The sequence below is a fragment of the Nerophis ophidion genome, linkage group LG24, assembly GCF_033978795.1.
Source record: "Nerophis ophidion isolate RoL-2023_Sa linkage group LG24, RoL_Noph_v1.0, whole genome shotgun sequence".
Taxonomy (NCBI): Eukaryota; Metazoa; Chordata; class Actinopteri; order Syngnathiformes; family Syngnathidae; genus Nerophis; species Nerophis ophidion.
The window spans coordinates 35,635,634-35,652,655 of NC_084634.1; the positions used below are offsets into that span (position 1 = coordinate 35,635,634).

A 17,022-nucleotide genomic window follows, 5' to 3' on the forward strand; every position below is an offset into this window, starting at 1 on the left:
TAAATAATATAATGGAAATGACAGTTGTTATTTGATTATTATAATAAAACATTTTACCTGTTATGTCAGCTTTGGGACAGGTGTGAAGCTGGTGTTAAGGTGCCAGTGTGCACGTCTTATTTTACTCACATGTGGTCCGAATGCTCAGGGAGTTGGTGCATTTGCTCAGAAACGTGAAAAACTGTTATTCCACCTAATTTGTGAAGCTTCAAACCTATTCACAAGCTCTTCTTATGTGACACTACATGCTTGAGTGTTTTGTTGGGGGAACATGTCCAGACAGGAGCAAAGTGTGGGAGAACATAATAATAGAGAGGGGGTTGGGGGAGGGGGCGTGTGTCAGCTTGTCCTTTTCCAGACTTGTGCCTTAATTGTGGCCTCTTTCTCTCGATCCCCGGTGACATTGTGGTAATTTCCTTGTTCTGGTACGCCCGTTTCTTTAACCTCTGTTTCCCCCCCCCCCCCCTGCCTGCGCTTCTGTTGTAGGTGCGACACAAGGCCTCTCGCAAGGTTTACGCCATGAAGCAGCTCAACAAATTTGAGATGATCAAGCGGTCGGACTCGGCTTTCTTCTGGGAGGAGAGGCACATCATGGCCTTCTCGAACAGCCCCTGGGTGGTGCAGGTGCGTACATGTACATTTTTTATCACGCTTATGAAATAGCTCGGTTGGTAGAGTGGCCGCGCCAGCAACTTGAGATGTTGCAGGTTCGATTCCCGCTTGTGCCATCCTAATTACTGCCGTTGTGTCCTTGGGCAAGACACTTTACCCACCTGCTCCCAGTGCCACCCACACTGGTTTAAATGTAACTTAGATATTGGGTGTCATTATGTAAAGCGCTTTGAGTCACTTGAGAAAAGCGCTATATAAATATAATTCAATTAAAAAAATATATATATTCTAACACTCACCGAAGTCTAATTGGGGTGGAGTCAAAATCCCTCAATTAAGTACAAGTCAGTTTATAATGTATGCCTTCACTGCAAAAAGTCAGTGCTCACAGAAACAAGAAAAAAAAAATACAAAAAGTAGGGGTATTTTATTTGAACTAAGCAAAATTATCTGCCAATAAAACAAGAAAATTTGGCTTGTCAAGACTTTCCAAAACAAATAAAACTAGATTGCAATTTCTGCCAGTCCTGATGTGTGTGACAAGTTTGAGTTTTGAAGCATTTTAAGAGGGTCAAATTACAACTCGAAGAGGCAAAAATAGCATTTTTTGCAGAAATTTTGCTTTGAACGGGTTTTTGCAAAATTTTTGTTGATTTTTGACCTAGAAAGTAAAATTATGAAATCTAGGTCTAAGTCAGCCCTACATATAGGTTTTTGTTTCATGTCTTTACGACATTGCTAACTGAAGTTACAAGTAGTCTGTTTTGTTTTTTTCCTAGGGGGCGCTAGCGCGCAATTTTGTATTTTGGGGTTTGGTTGCTTAATAAGTTGGTCTGCCGCTCCATACCGATGTGTGTGTCGAATTTGGTGAGTTTTGAAGCATGTTAAGGGGATCAAATTAGGGTGCGAAGGTGCGGAATAATAATAATAAAACCTTACAGTTTCAATAGGGTCCTTGGCCCATTGCGAAGGACTCCTGTGGAGTCCTTCGCAATGGGCCTGGCGGACCCTAATTAGCTAACTTCAATGAACCCAAAAATACCTTAAAATAAGTACATTCTCACTAAAAACAACTGTACTACTAAATGAGTACGCATTTTCTATTGTTCCATTGAAAATAAAACAGCAAAGTCTATTTGGCTGTCATCTGTTTTAATAATGAGACAGAATTGTGTCAAAGTCACGATTTTTTTTTCATGCTTGAAATAAGAATGTAAACGACTCACGCTGTCGTCGTGCGGGTTCCATGGACCACTCAGGAAGGACATGATTTGAGCAGGTTTGACTCTCGTTTATTTTTCAATAAAGGATGTCTTTTCTGCCGTCGCCGCACCCACTGCTCGCTCTCCGTGTCTCGCTCTCCGGTCCGTGCTTCCTGTTGCTTCTGCTCCAGCCACTGCTACCGACTCTCCACCTCCTTCAGCCTCACCCTCCTCCGCTGATGCCCTTTTATACAGCCAGAGGAGATTTATTGATTGTCTGTAGGGGCGCGGTCCACGCACCTGAACTCGATTGTGGCGTTGCTACCGGCACGCCCCGCCTCTCCGCTCGGCCGCATTCTCCGCCTCCTTGCCGCCATTTTGGGCCGGGCTCCAGCATGTCCTGCCCCTGCTGCCCGTTCGCCGGCAGGGCCTCTCCATAAATAAATTATTACTTTAAAAAAGTAGTTTTATACGTGTTTCAGGCCTGTTTTTCTCAATATAGGTCATAAAATCTCAGCAACAAGCTGTAATATCTTACTGAAATCATTTAGGAGCAAAACACTTAAAACAAGTAAAACACTCTGACATAAAATCTGTTTAGTGAGAAGAATGATCTTATCAGACAGAAAATAAGCAAATATCACCCTTATTTGAGATATTTCACATTACTTAGATTTCTGTTTTTGCAGTGTTTGAAGTGAAGTGAAGTGAATTATATTTATATAGCGCTTTTTCTCTAGTGACTCAAAGCGCTTTACATAGTGACACCCAATATCTAAGTTACATTTAAACCAGTGTGGGTGGCACTGGGAGCAGGTGGGTAAAGTGTCTTGCCCAAGGACACAACGGCAGTAACTAGGATGGCGGAAGCGGGAATCGAACCCGCAACCCTCAAGTTGCTGGCACGGCCGCTCTACCAACCGAGCTAATAGTACCTAAGTCTACCGTTTTAAATTAGGGGTCTTCAAGCCTAAGGACCCCCAAACTGAAGGAGAGACCCCCTACTCGTGAAGTAGGAAGGCGATTCATATGTCCCCATTAGTTACAGTTTACCTGACACATGAAACCACTCTATCCGCCACATGTCAATATTATTGAATATGTGTTTTGTGGCAATTTCAACTTTGACCACAGCATCAGTTGCTATGTAGAGTGGCGCTTTCCATCATCTTCAGCAGACTGTATTGCAAAATGATTACCTAATGTTTTTATCACTTGCAGAATAGTTGCAATGTGCACTAGTGGCGGCTTCAAAATAAACAGCTGCACAAATGTGTAACGTGTGTGTGTGTGTGTGTGTGTGTGTGTGTGTGTGTGTGTGTGTGTGTGTGTGTGTGTGTGTGTGTGTATCTCGTAGCTGTGCTGTGCCTTCCAAGATGACCGCCACCTCTACATGGCGATGGAGTTCATGCCGGGTGGCGACATGGTCAACCTCACCATGAATTACGACCTACCGGAGAAGTGGGTTCGCTTCTACACGGCCGAGGTGGTGCTGGGCCTGGACGCCATCCACTCAATGGGTTTCATCCACCGCGACATCAAACCAGACAACATGCTGCTCGACCGGCACGGACACGTCAAGCTGGCTGACTTTGGCACGTGCATGAAGATGGATTCTGTAAGTTGCCATCTTTGAGCGTTCTCAACCCCACAGGAGGTGTGACAGCCTTTTTAGTGGCTCAACTGCACCACCTAGTGTTTAGATTATGACACTAAATCACAGCTTCTTTTTTTTTTTACACAAAAACACCCCTTATTAAATGTAATTAACAAACCCTGTTTCCATATAAGTTGGGAAATTGTGTTAGATGTAAATATAAACGGAATACAATGATTTGCAAATAACTTTCAACCCATATTCAGTTGAATATGCTACAAAGACAACATATTTGATGTTCAAACTGATAAACATTTTTTTTTTTTTGCAAATAATCATTAATTTTAGAATTTGACGCCAGCAAAACGTGACAAAGAAGTTGGGAAAGGTGCCCATAATTACAGATAAAGTTGAGGAATGCTTATCAAGCACTTATTTGGAACATCCCACAGGTGTGCAGGCTATTTGGGAACAGGTGGGTGCCATGATTGGGTATAAAAACAGCTTCCCAAAAAATGCTCAGTTTTTCACAACTGTGTGAACAAATAGTCAAACAGTTTAAGAACAACGTTTCTCAAAGTGCAATTCTAAGAAATTTAGGGATTTTAACATCTACGGTCCATAATATCAGCGAAAGGTTCAGAGAATCTGGAGAAATCACTTCACATTAGCGGCATTGAATGACCGTGACTTTCGATCCCTCAGACGGCACGGTATCAAAAACCGACATCAATCTCTAAGGGATATCACTTCAGAAAACCACTGTCACTAAATACAGTTTGTGGCTATATATGTAAGTGTAAGTTAAAGCTCTACTATGCAAATCGAAAGCCATTTATCAACAACATCCAGAAACGCCGCCACGTTCTCTGGGCCCGAGATCATCTAAGATCGACTGATGCAAAGTGGAAAAGTGTTCTGTGGTCTGACGAGTCCACATTTAAAATTATTTTCGGAAATATTCGACATTGGGTCATCCGGACCAAAGGGGAAGCGAACCATCCAGACTGTTATCGACGCAAAGTTGAAAAGCCAGCATCTGTGATGGTATGGGGGTGCATTCGTGCCCAAGGCATGGATAACTTACACATCTGTGAAGGGACCATTAATGCTGAAAGGTACATACAGGTTTTGGAACAACATATGCTGCCATCCAAGCGCCGTCTTTTTCATGGACGCCCCTGCTTATTTCAGCAAGACAATGCCAAGCCACATTCAGCACGTGTTAAAACAGCAAGGCTTCGTAAAAAAAAAAGAGTGCGGGTACTTTCCTGGCCCGCCTGCAGTCCAGACCTGTCCTCCATGGAAAATGTGTGGCGCAGTATGAAGCGTAAAATACGGCAGCGGAGACCCCGGACTGTAGAACGACTGAAGCTCTACATAAAACAAGAATGGGAAGGAATTCCACTTTCAAAGCTTCAACAATTAGTTTCCTCAGTTCCCAAACGTTTATTGTAAGTTGTTAAAAGAAAAGGTGATGTAACACAGTGGTGAACATGCCCTTTCCCAACTACTTTGGCACGTGTTGCAGCCAAAAAATTCTAAGTTAATTATTATTTGCAAAAAACTTATGAGTTTGAACATTAAATATGTTGTCTTTGTAGCATATTCAACTGAATATGGGTTGAAAAGGATTTGCAAATCATTGTATTCTGTTTATATTTACATCTAACACAATTCCCCAACTCATATGGAAACGGGGTTTGTATTTCTTTCCACTTATTGTGTTTTCTGTGCGTTCAAAGACAGGCATGGTGCACTCTGACACCGCCGTAGGCACACCCGACTACATCTCCCCCGAGGTGCTCCAGTCTCAGGGTGGCGAAGGTCACTATGGACGGGAGTGCGACTGGTGGGCTGTTGGCATCGTTCTATATGAGCTGTTAGTGGGTGAGTGACCTCTTGTGGATTTTGCGTGCTAATTCGCTCACCGGCCATATCATCTGCATTTACCTATATTTTACGGACCATAGGACGCACCGGATTATAAGGCGCACTGCCGATGAGCCCGTCCAGTCAGGTTTTTTTTTCCCATACAAAAGGCTCACCATATTATAGGCCACATTAAAAGTGGTCATTATATTGTTATTTTTTTATAAATTGAGAACACTTCCTTGTGATCCATCAATCCATCCATCCATTTTATACCGCTTGACCCTTTTGGGGTCCTGGGGTGTGCTGGAGCCTATCTCAGCTGCATCCGGGCGGAAGGCAGGGTACACCCTGGACAAGTCGCCACCTCCTCACAGGGCCAACACAGATAGACAGACAACATTCACACACTAGGGCCAATTTAGTGTTGCCAATCAACCTATCCCCAGGTGCATGTTTTTGGAGGTGGGAGGAAGCCGGAGTACCCGGAGGGAACCCACGCAGTCACGGGGAGAACATGCAAACCCCACACAGAAAGATCCCGAGCCACTTGTACTAACCCCTGTTCCCCCGTGCTGCCCACCTTGTGGTCCACATAACATGTAATGGTGGTTCTTTGGTCAAAAATGTTGCATAGATGTTTTACAGATCATATTCAAGCCGCTTTCTGACAGTTGCATCAGGATTTGCCGTTTTATTTACGTGGCTCACCTTCGGCAGCGTCTTCTACCTGTCATCTTTTGTTGTAGCTGTGTAGCGTGCAAGGACGGGATTGGAAGAAGTGTCAAAAGATGTAACTAACTGTTTTTAGTGACTTTCAGACTTTACTTCAATCAATAACGGAGCAGCGTCTCCTCACCCGTGGCTCACTAGTGCAAGAACGCCGGAAACGTGTCCCGTGAAAAACTGATCGACCGGAACCCTCTAATATTTAAAGTTCCGTGGGTGAATTATGTAAACTCACTACACTGGTGTGTTTTAGTGCTTCCATGGTGAGATATAAGTTAGAACTAGGGCTATTCGCCGTTTTATTTACGTGGCTCACCTTCGGCAGCGTCTTCTCCCTGTCATCTTTTGTTGTAGCCGTGTAGCGTGCAAGGACGGGAGTGGAAGAAGTGTCAAAAGATGGAGCTAACTGTTTTTAAGTGACATTCAGACTTTACTTCAATCAATAGCGGAGCAGCGTCTCCTCACCCGTGGCTCAATAGTGCAACAACGCCGGAAACGTGTCCCGTGAAAAACTGATCGACCGGAACCCTCTAATATTTAAAGTTCCGTGGGTGAATTATGTAAACTCACTACACTGGTGTGTTTTAGTGCTTCCATGGTGAGGTATAAGTTAGAACTAGGGCTATTCGCCGTTTTATTTACGTGGCTCACCTTCGGCAGCGTCTTCTCCCTGTCATCTTTTGTTGTAGCCGTGTAGCGTGCAAGGACGGGAGTGGAAGAAGTGTCAAAAGATGGAGCTAACTGTTTTTAGTGACATTCAGACTTTACTTCAATCAGTAACGGAGCAGCGTCTCCTCACCCGTGGCTCACTAGTGCAACAACGCCGGAAACGTGTCCCGTGAAAAACTGATCGACCGGAACCCTCTAATATTTAAAGTTCCGTGGGTGAATTATGTAAACTCACTACACTGGTGTGTTTTAGTGCTTCCATGGTGAGATATAAGTTAGAACTAGGGCTATTCGCCGTTTTATTTACGTGGCTCACCTTCGGCAGCGTCTTCTCCCTGTCATCTTTTGTTGTAGCCGTGTAGCGTGCAAGGACGGGAGTGGAAGAAGTGTCAAAAGATGTAGCTAACTGTTTTTAGTGACTTTCAGACTTTACTTCAATCAATAACGGAGCAGCGTCTCCTCACCCGTGGCTCACTAGTGCAAGAACGCCGGAAACGTGTCCCGTGAAAAACTGATTGACCGGAACCCTCTAATATTTAAAGTTCCGTGGGTGAATTATGTAAACTCACTACACTGGTGTGTTTTAGTGCTTCCATGGTGAGATATAAGTTAGAACTAGGGCTATTCGCCGTTTTATTTACGTGGCTCACCTTCGGCAGCGTCTTCTCCCTGTCATCTTTTGTTGTAGCCGTGTAGCGTGCAAGGACGGGAGTGGAAGAAGTGTCAAAAGATGGAGCTAACTGTTTTTAGTGACTTTCAGACTTTACTTCAATCGATAACGGAGCAGCGTCTCCTCACCCGTGGCTCACTAGTGCAAGAATGCCGGAAACGTGTCCCGTGAAAAACTGATCGACTGGAACCCTCTAATATTTAAAGTTCCGTGGTCGAATTATGTAAACTCACTACACTGGTGTGTTTCAGTGCTTCCATGGTGAGATATAAGTTAGAACTAGGGCTATTCGCCGTTTTATTTACGTGGCTCACCTTCGGCAGCGTCTTCTCCCTGTCATCTTTTGTTGTAGCCGTGTAGCGTGCAAGGACGGGATTGGAAGAAGTGTCAAAAGATGTAGCTAACTGTTTTTAGTGACATTCAGACTTTACTTCAATCAATGACGGAGCAGCGTCTCCTCACCCGTGGCTCACTAGTGCAACAACGCCGGAAACGTGTCCCGTGAAAAACTGATCGACCCGGAACCCTCTAATATTTAAAGTTCCGTGGGTGAATTATGTAAACTCACTACACTGGTGTCTTTCAGTGCTTCCATGGTGAGATATAAGTTAGAACTCGGGCTGGGCGATATATCGATATACTCGATATATCGCGGGTTTGTCTCTGTGCGATATAGAAAATGACTATATCGTGATATCGGAGTATACGTTCTCACGCAGTTGCTTTTAGCTGCGGGCATTACACTACAGGCTCTTTCTTGTCTCTCCTTCTCACAGAGACATAAAACAAGCACGCCTTCTGACATACGCATGGGTAACGTTAGCTGTGCTGTGAGTGGTAATACGAGAGAAAGAAGGTGCGAATCTGGTAACAAATGAAGGATGAATTCATTCCCAAGAAAAACAGCAGGGGGTCCATGGTCTGGCGGTGGTTTGGCTTCAAGTGGGAATATGTCGAACAGACAACCGTAAATTGTCAAGTATGGGGCAAAAGCGTTGCTACAAAAAGTAGCACGACTGCTAATTTGTAGCATCATTTGAAAAGTCACCCGCTAGAGCAGGGGTGTCAAACTCAAATACAGAGTGGGCCAAAATTTAAAACTGAACAAAGCCGCGGGCCAAGGTTGAACAAATGTACCTTTTATTAGGGACCCAAACAAGTTTTGCATTGAATATTAAACAAGCAAGGCTTATATAACTTTATAGTCACATGCAAAATCGAGTTTCAAATTATAATAATAATGATTAAAAATATCAATGGCATATCAAATAACATTTTAATAAAAATTGGAGGGGGGCGGGGTTTGGTGGTAGCGAGGATATATATTGTAGCGTCCCGGAAGAGTCAGTGCTGCAAAGGGTTCTGGGTATTTCTTCTGTTGTGTTTATGCTGTGCGACCGTGCGGATGTTCTCCCGAAATGTGTTTGTCATTCTTGTTTGGTTTGGTTTCACAGTGTGGCGCATATTTGTAAAAGTGTTAAAGTTGTTTATACGGCCACCCTCGGTGTGACCCTTATGGCTGTTGATCAAGTATGCCTTGCATTCACTTGTGTGTGGTAAAGCCGCATATATTATGTGACTGGACCGGCACGTTGTTTGTATGGCGGAAAAGCGGACCCGTGACAACAGGCTGTAGAGGACGCTAAAGGCAGTGCCCCCAATATTGTTGTCCGGATGGAAATCGGGAGAAATTCGGAAGAATGGTTGCCCCGGGAGATTTTTGGGAGGGGCAGTGAGCTTTGGGAGTCTCCCGGGAAAATCGTGAGGGTTGGCAAGTATGAGTATCAGCGGTGAATGCAGTGTTACAGAGGCATCGCCGCTGTATAATACCGGCGGGCCAGCTCTAATCTTAATTTGATATTACCTCAAGGGCCAAATGCCCGCAAGCCAGAGTTTGACACCCACGCGCTAGAGAATGAAGAGTGCTTGAAACTCCGCATGTCAACATCTCCATTCGGTGCCACACCAACAAAATGCTCAAGCAACTATTTCCAGATCAACACCGTATGAAAAAAATAGTCAACAACAGAAGGCGATAACGTCCGCAGGAACCTACCACATAGAGAAGGACATACACTATTTGATTTCCTATCATGCAGCTCATTTTTATATGACACTTATTGAAATATCTTGTGTGACATCATGCACAAAAGTGCACTTTATTTGTTTTAAACTATTGTAGTGGCGTTCTGTACAAAAAGTGCACTTAAATTTAGTGTTGTTTTGATACGTCATCTTAGTGACATCATGCACAAAAGTGCACTCATAGCTTGTTTTAAAATGTCTCTGAAAATCTTGCACTTTCTGTTTTGGAAATGACATGAATGTTTGTGCCACTGCTTAATAACTGTTGAATAAATACACTTTTAGTTGTGATTTCCCTCTCTGCATGAAAGTTTAAAAGTAGCATATATTAATGCAGTATGAAGAAGAATGTTTTAATGTAGACACATAGAATCATCATGCTGCTGTGATTATATGTGTCAGGTATTCATTCAAGGCTAAGGCAAAATATTGTGATATATATGCTGTATCGTGACATGGCGTAAAAATATCGAGATATTAAAAAAAGGCCATATTGCCCAGCCCTAATTAGAACTTTACGCTTCTTGTTATGGGATAAATGTCCCATAACAAGAAAAAGAAGACGCTTATAGACTACGGAATCAGCACGGACTACAGTCGCGGACATGCGCAAATTTTCAGGACTGATGCAAATCTCAAATACACATCAGCAGGTACCAGAAACTAAGAAAAGTTTGTTTTGCATAATATTGTGAAACAAAACTCCAGATAATATGTCTGCTAAAGGGTGCCATTTTGCAGTCCTTATACACACAGCATAATATTGCTTGTATCTCTGACTACGTTAGCTGTAATGTGCCGACAAGCCATCAAGGAGTGCGGCTTCAAAATAAATCACACTCAAACATTTTGACAGATTTTTAAGTGCCGTGTGTAATGTTCTTTATTTTCAACGAAGCATTTAAAGTAGAGATGTCCGATAATGGCTTTTTGCCAATATCCGATATTCCGATATTGTCCAACTCTTAATTACCAATTCCGATATCAACAGATACCGATATATACAGTCGTGGAATGAACACATTATTATGCCTAATTTTGTTGTGATGCCCCGCTGGATGCATTAAACAATGTAACAAGGTTTTACAAAATAAATCAACTCAAGTTATGGAAAAAAATGCCAGCATGGCACTGCCATATTTATTATTGAAGTCACAAAGTGCATTATTTTTTTTTAACATGCCTCAAAACAGCAGCTTGGAATTTAGAGAGCATGAGGAGGTTGAGGTGGGGGGGTGTAGAGAGTAGCAGGGGGTGTATATTGTAGCGTCCCGGAAGAGTTAGTGCTGCAAGGGGTTCTGGATATTTGTTCTGTTGTGTTACGGTGTGGATGTTCTCCCGAAATGTGTGTGTCATTCTTGTTTGGTGTAGGTTCACAGTGTGGCGCATATTTGTAACAGTGTTAAAGTTGTTTATACGGCCACCCTCAGTGTGACCTGTATGGCTGTTGACCAAGTATGCGTTGCGTTCACTCGTGTGTGTGGGTGAAAAGCCGTAAGTATTATGTAACTGGGCCGGCATGCAAAGGCAGTGCCTTTAAGGCACGCCCCCAATTTTGTTGTCTGGGTGGAAATCGGGAGAAATTCAGGAGAATGGTTCCTCCTGGAGATTTTCGGGAGGGGCACTGAAATCCGGGAGTCTCCCGGGAAAATTGCGAGGGTTGGCAAGTATGACTGGGAGACGCAACCGCTCTCTACTTCTCCCTACGTCCGTGTACCACGTTTTAAAGAGTCATACATTTTACTTTTTAAAACCGATATTACATTTTTAAAGCATTTATCGGCCGATAATATCAGCAGTCCGATATTATCGGACATGTCTAATTTAAAGTTTTGGTGATGTTTACTGGCGTCATATTGCAGTCTACACATATCTCTTATATGTGACTACTGGTCACACTTATCATTACACCATGTACCAAATAAAATTGATTCGAGGTCTGTAAGCACAACTGCAATTATCCCGTACATAAGGTGCACTGGCGATTTTTGAGAAAATGAAAGGATTTATAGCCTTATAGTCCGAAAAATACGGTACTCGGATAATAATTCTCATCTTCCCACACAGGGGAGACTCCTTTCTACACCGAATCCTTGGTTGGAACCTACGGGAAGATCATGAATTTCAAGAACTCCCTCGTCTTTCCAGAAGACGCGGAGATGTCCCAGGAAGCCAATGATCTCATCCGTGCCTTTCTCACCGACAGGTTTGTACTTTTTCCGCCGCGTTCCACTCTTATTCTCTCTGGCTCTCGACTAAAATGTAGCAGAACAACGCCGCCCTCAGGAGTTGTGCAATACCTTGCATAGAGATGCGCGGTTTGCGGTGTCATCCGCGGAGTCCGCGGATAAACCGCGGGTCGGGTGGTTGACATGACGAAAAAATAGATTTTAATTGGATTTGGGCGGGTGGCGGTTGAGCCATCCGGAAATATTTGATATATACATGGTTCTGGGATCGGTATCCTTTGCCATTCAAAGAGCCATTTAAGACCCGTGTCATAAAGCGAAGATGACAATAAGAGACACTATTATTCTCCTGAATGACTGCCGGTTAAGAACGACAAACACATTTCGGGAGAACATCCTCACAGTAACACAACATAAACGCAACACAACAAATACCCATAATCCTTTGTATTCATGACACTTCCTCACTATTTTATACACCCCGCTAGCAGCAAACCCCGCCACCGTGCGTTGGTAAGGTGGGTGGGGTTAGGGGCGCGGGGGTGTAAAATATATTCAGGTTGTGTCACGGATACAAAGGATTCTGGGTATTTGTTTTGTTGCGTTTATGTTGTGTTACTGTGAGGATGTTCTCCCGAAATGTGTTTGTCAATCTTGTATTGTGTGGCTTCACAGCGTGGCGCATAATAATAAGTGTTAAAGTTGTTTGTATCACAACCATCAGTGTACTCTGTATCACCCAGTATGCCTTTCAATCTTGTACGTGTGATTGCGGAAGCTGCACACAACATGTTGCCGGATCAAGAATCGGTTTGTACATGTTGTTGAAGGTGTCTAAGGCAATGGCTTCACAGCACGCCCATATTCTTGTAACCAAGATGAACGCTATTGGATAGTCGCGGGAACGTTAGCGGCTGCAATTGTCATCATTACTCTGTGAAACAGGTTTAATTAGCTCTGTGAGTGGTAAAGGCGGACAACCTCTGATGTATTTCAGCGGGCGGTTGGCGGGCGGGTACGGTCCTGATAAAATGTTGGTTCGGGTGGACGGCGGGTGGATGACGACTTTGGTGATGCGGATGCGGATGATATAATTGCCTATCCGCGCATCTCTAACCCTGCATGGACGTAGCTAAATATCTGGTAGCTGGGCTCATGCTTTTCTTGATGCATCAATTAATTTCAGACTGAAACAACAGCACCTCTGCTGGTTGCAGCCAAGGAGTGCATGCCAATTTTTATCAAGACACATCAAAGATGGTGGCGGGGCTCTCCCTTAGAGATAGGGTGAGAAGCTCTGTCATCCGAGAGGAACTCAAAGTAAAGCCGCTGCTCCTTCACATCGAGAGGAGCCAGATGAGGTGGTTCGGGCATCTGTTCAGGATGCCACCCGAACGCCTCCCTAGGGAGGTGTTTAGGGCACGTCCAACCGGTTGGAGGCCACAGGGAAGACCCAGGACACGTTGGGAAGACTATGTCTCCCGGCTGGCCTGGGAACGCCTCGGGATGCCCCGGGAAGAGCTAGACGAAGTGGCTGGGGAGAGGGAAGTCTGGGTTTCCCTGCTTAGGCTGTTGCCCCCGCGACCCGACCTCGGCTAAGCGGAAGAAGATGGAAGGATGGATGGATGGATGAGGTCGGTAAGCAAAACCAGAATTGTTCCGTACATTAGGCGCATTGGGTTATAAAGAACATTGTCGAGTTTTGAGGGTGAAAAAAGGATTTGAAGTGCGCCTTATAGTCCGGAAAATATGGTAAGTGTCAAAGAGACAGCCAAAAGAAGTCGGTAGAAATATAGTGTCGAAATGCACCTGCAATTGCAAGAAATGTAGTCTTGATTTTTAAATTTTCTCTTTCGGGGTTTGCGTTGCAGCAATTAGTGCTGATAGAAATTTTGTTTCATTTTCTAAATTTTCCTCTTTTTCCTCTTTGAGACATTTGTGATTTAGGGCTATATAAATGAACATTGATTGATTGATGGATTGTCTCAAAGTGTGCTCACATCCCTGATAACGATCAGGAGGCAACACAGTTCCACTTTTGTCAAGACTTGTGTCTGAGCTAAAAGTAACGTGAGTGTGTATCGTCTCGCTTGTTCACCAGCCCTTTCGCCCTTATAGGGGACCACTTCCTATTTACATTAGCAGCTCCGCCCCCTCTCCAAGTCGGCTCAAACAAGACCCTTTCTGCCTTAATACAGAGGAGCCTTTCAGGTTCCCTCACTCTGTTTATTTACTTTCTCGCTCGCTATTCTCTCACCGCAGGTGAAAAAAATTCTGCCGTGACACTCACTCAATCAAAAATCCTCCCCTCGTCCTTCTACAAACCCTGTTTCCATATGAGTTGGGAAATTGTGTTAGATGTAAATATAAACGGAATACAATGTTTTGCAAATCATGTTCAAACTGATAAACCTTTTTTTTTTGTGCAAATATTCATCAACTTAAAAATTTGATGCCAGCAACACATGACAAAGAAGTTGGTAAAGGTGGCAATAAATACTGATAAAGTTGAGGAATGCTCATCAAACACTTATTTGGAGCATCCTACAGGTGTGCAGGCTAATTGGGAACAGGTGGGTGCCATGATTGGGTATAAAAACAGCTTCCCAAAAAATGCTCAGTCTTTCACAAGAAAGGACGGGGCGAGGTACACCCCTTTGTCCACAACTGCGTGAGCAAATAGTCAAACAGTTTAAGAACAACGTTTCTCAAAGTGCAATTGCAGGAAATTTAGGGATTTCAACATCTGCGGTCCATAATATCATCAAAAGGTTCAGAGAATCTGGAGAAATCACTCCACGTAAGCGGCATGGCCGGAAACCAACATTGAATGACCGTGACCTTCGATCCCTCAGACGGCACTGTATCAAAAACTGACATCAATCTCTAAAGGATATCACCACATAAGCTCAGGAACACTTCAGAAAACCACTGTCACTAAATACAGTTTGTCGCTACATCTGTAAGTACAAGTTAAAGCTCTACTATGCAACGCAAAAGCCATTTATCAACAACATCCAGAAACGCCACCGGCTTCTCTGGGCCTGAGATCATCTAAGATGGACTGATGCAAAGTGGAAAAGAGTTCTGTGGTCCACATTTCAAATTTTTGGGGGAAATATTCAACATGGTGTCATCCGGACCAAAGGGGAAGTGAACCATCCAGACAGTTATGGACGCAAAGTTGAAAAGCCAGCATCTGTGATGGTATGGGGGTGCATTAGTGCCCAAGGCATGGCTAACTTAAACATTTGTGAAGGCACCATTAATGCTGAAAGGTACATACAGGTTTTGGAACAACATATGCTGATATCTAATCGCCGTCTTTTTCATGGACGCCCCTGCTTATTTCAGTAAAAAAATATCAAGCAACATTCAGCACGTGTTAAAACAGCCTGGCTTCGTAAAAAAGAGTGTGGGTACTTTCCTGGCCCGCCTGGCAGTCCAGACCTGTCTCCCTTTGAAAATGTGTGGCGCATTATGAAGCGTAAAATACGACAGCGGAGACTCCGGACTGTGGAACGACTGAAGCTCTACATAAAACAAGAATGGGAAAGAATTCCACTTTCAAAGCTTCAACAATTAGTTTCCTCAGTTCCCAAACGTTTATTGAGTGTTGTTAAAAGAAAAGGTGATGTAACACAGTGGTGAACATGCCCTTTCCCAACTACTTTATTATTTGCAAAAAAAAAAAAGTTTATGAGTTTGAACATCAAATATCTTGTCTTTGTAGTGCATTCAATTGAATATGGGTTGAAAAGGATTTGCAAATCATTGTATTCTGTTTACATTTACATCCAACACAATTTCCCAACTCATATGGAAACGGGGTTTGTACCTTTTTTCTTCAATTGTGGTCAGCTTTCCATTGCCCTTTTTCTTAGACCTCCAGGGTGTTTTAAAGATCCCTCTTCTCCCCTTTCCCGCCTATGTGTGTCCTGAGTTTGGAATGTCCCACACGTGGCAAGGCCAGGCTGCCCCGCCCCTTCCGACTGTGCACCCAGCAGTGGAGGAGGGAGGAAAAAGCGGGGTTAGGGGGAGAGAAAGTGCAGGTCGAGTTTTCATAGTGGTGCAGCAGAAAGCAGCTCAGTGCAATAGTTGTTTCAGCTCGAGGACTGAGCATCTGTTATCAGAGGTGGTTGTGGTCATGTGGTTGTCCACGCTAGTCTCCACGGCTCACGCCTAGTGGTCAGTCCACTGATGACATGATGATGATGATGATGATGATAGTGGGAGGTACTCGCAGTCCTGATTGCTTCACCTTCCCGATCTGCGCAGGGAGACTCGTCTGGGCCGCACAGGAGTGGAGGAGATAAAACGTCATCCCTTCTTCAAGAGTGACCAGTGGACCTTTGACAACATCCGAGAGAGTAAGTGTTTTTTTTAGAATGATTACTCTCATCTTTTACTACTCGTTTTGACCTTTTTAGAGGTAACCAGGTTCAGTCAGTGGGGCAAAAAAGTATTTAGTCAGCCAGCGATTGTGCAAGTTCTCCCACTTAAAATGATGACAGAGGTCTGTAATTTTCATCCTAGGTACACTTCAACTGTGAGAGACAGAATGTGGAGAAAAAAAAAATCAAGCAACGTGTTAGAATTAGTGCTGTCAAATTATGCATGTTTAAATCAGTTTAATCACACTTTTGAATTTGGATTAATCATGATAAATCACAGGCTTCACGGTGGCAGAGGGGTTAGTGCGTCTGCCTCACAATACGAAGGTCCTGCAGTCCTGGGTTCAAATCCAGGCCCGGGATCTTTCTGTGTGGAGTTTGCATGTTCTCCCCGTGAATGTGTGGGTTCCCTCCGGGTACTCCGGCTTCCTCCCACTTCCAAAGACATGCACCTGGGGATAGGTTGATTGGCGACTCTAAATTGGCCCTAGTGTGTGAATGTGAGTGTGAATGTTGTCTGTCTATCTGTGTTGGCCCTGCGATGAGGTGGCGACTTGTCCAGGGTGTACCCCGCCTTCCGCCCGATTGTAGCTGAGATAGGCGCCAGCGCCCCCCGCGACCCCAAAAGGGAATAAGCGGTAGAAAATGGATGGAAAAAATGGATGATAAATCACAGTGGCTCCAAAAGCATTGCTTAACTCAGGTGTTCTCAAACTTTTTTCACCAAGTGCCACCTTAGAAAACACTTGCCCCTTTAAGTACCACCGAAATGACCATCAATAAAATACAGTGGCATATGTAGTCATTAAAATAAAGGCAGAGGTTTTATTTAACAAAAATATTTAATATTTTTGACCATTGTACCATTACACACAGTTTCAACAGTACCACAGTGTTTGAAAATAGGAAAATAAAACACTGCATTTTAATCAGGTGATTCTTTGGATTATATGGAGCCCGTGTACCAGTTTGAGAATCCCTGGCTTTACTTTTTTGTGCTACT

The 17,022-nt window shown here is 43.8% G+C and overlaps 1 protein-coding gene across 4 annotated transcripts in view; it reads left to right on the plus strand.

The window, feature by feature from the left end:
- The window catches only part of LOC133542353 (rho-associated protein kinase 2-like), a 164,359-nt gene that overhangs the window by 47,946 nt on the left and 99,391 nt on the right, over positions 1–17,022 (plus strand). For all 4 annotated transcript variants that reach the window (XR_009804135.1, XM_061886406.1, XM_061886407.1 and 1 more), the window contains exons 4-8: positions 487–624; positions 3,172–3,432; positions 5,157–5,301; positions 11,504–11,642; positions 15,904–15,995. Coding sequence is in view for 3 of the 4 variants with exons in the window: in XM_061886406.1 (XP_061742390.1) it covers positions 487–624; positions 3,172–3,432; positions 5,157–5,301; positions 11,504–11,642; positions 15,904–15,995 (775 nt within the window). In the remaining variant the exon portion in view is untranslated. The remainder of the gene's footprint in view (positions 1–486; positions 625–3,171; positions 3,433–5,156; positions 5,302–11,503; positions 11,643–15,903; positions 15,996–17,022) is intronic.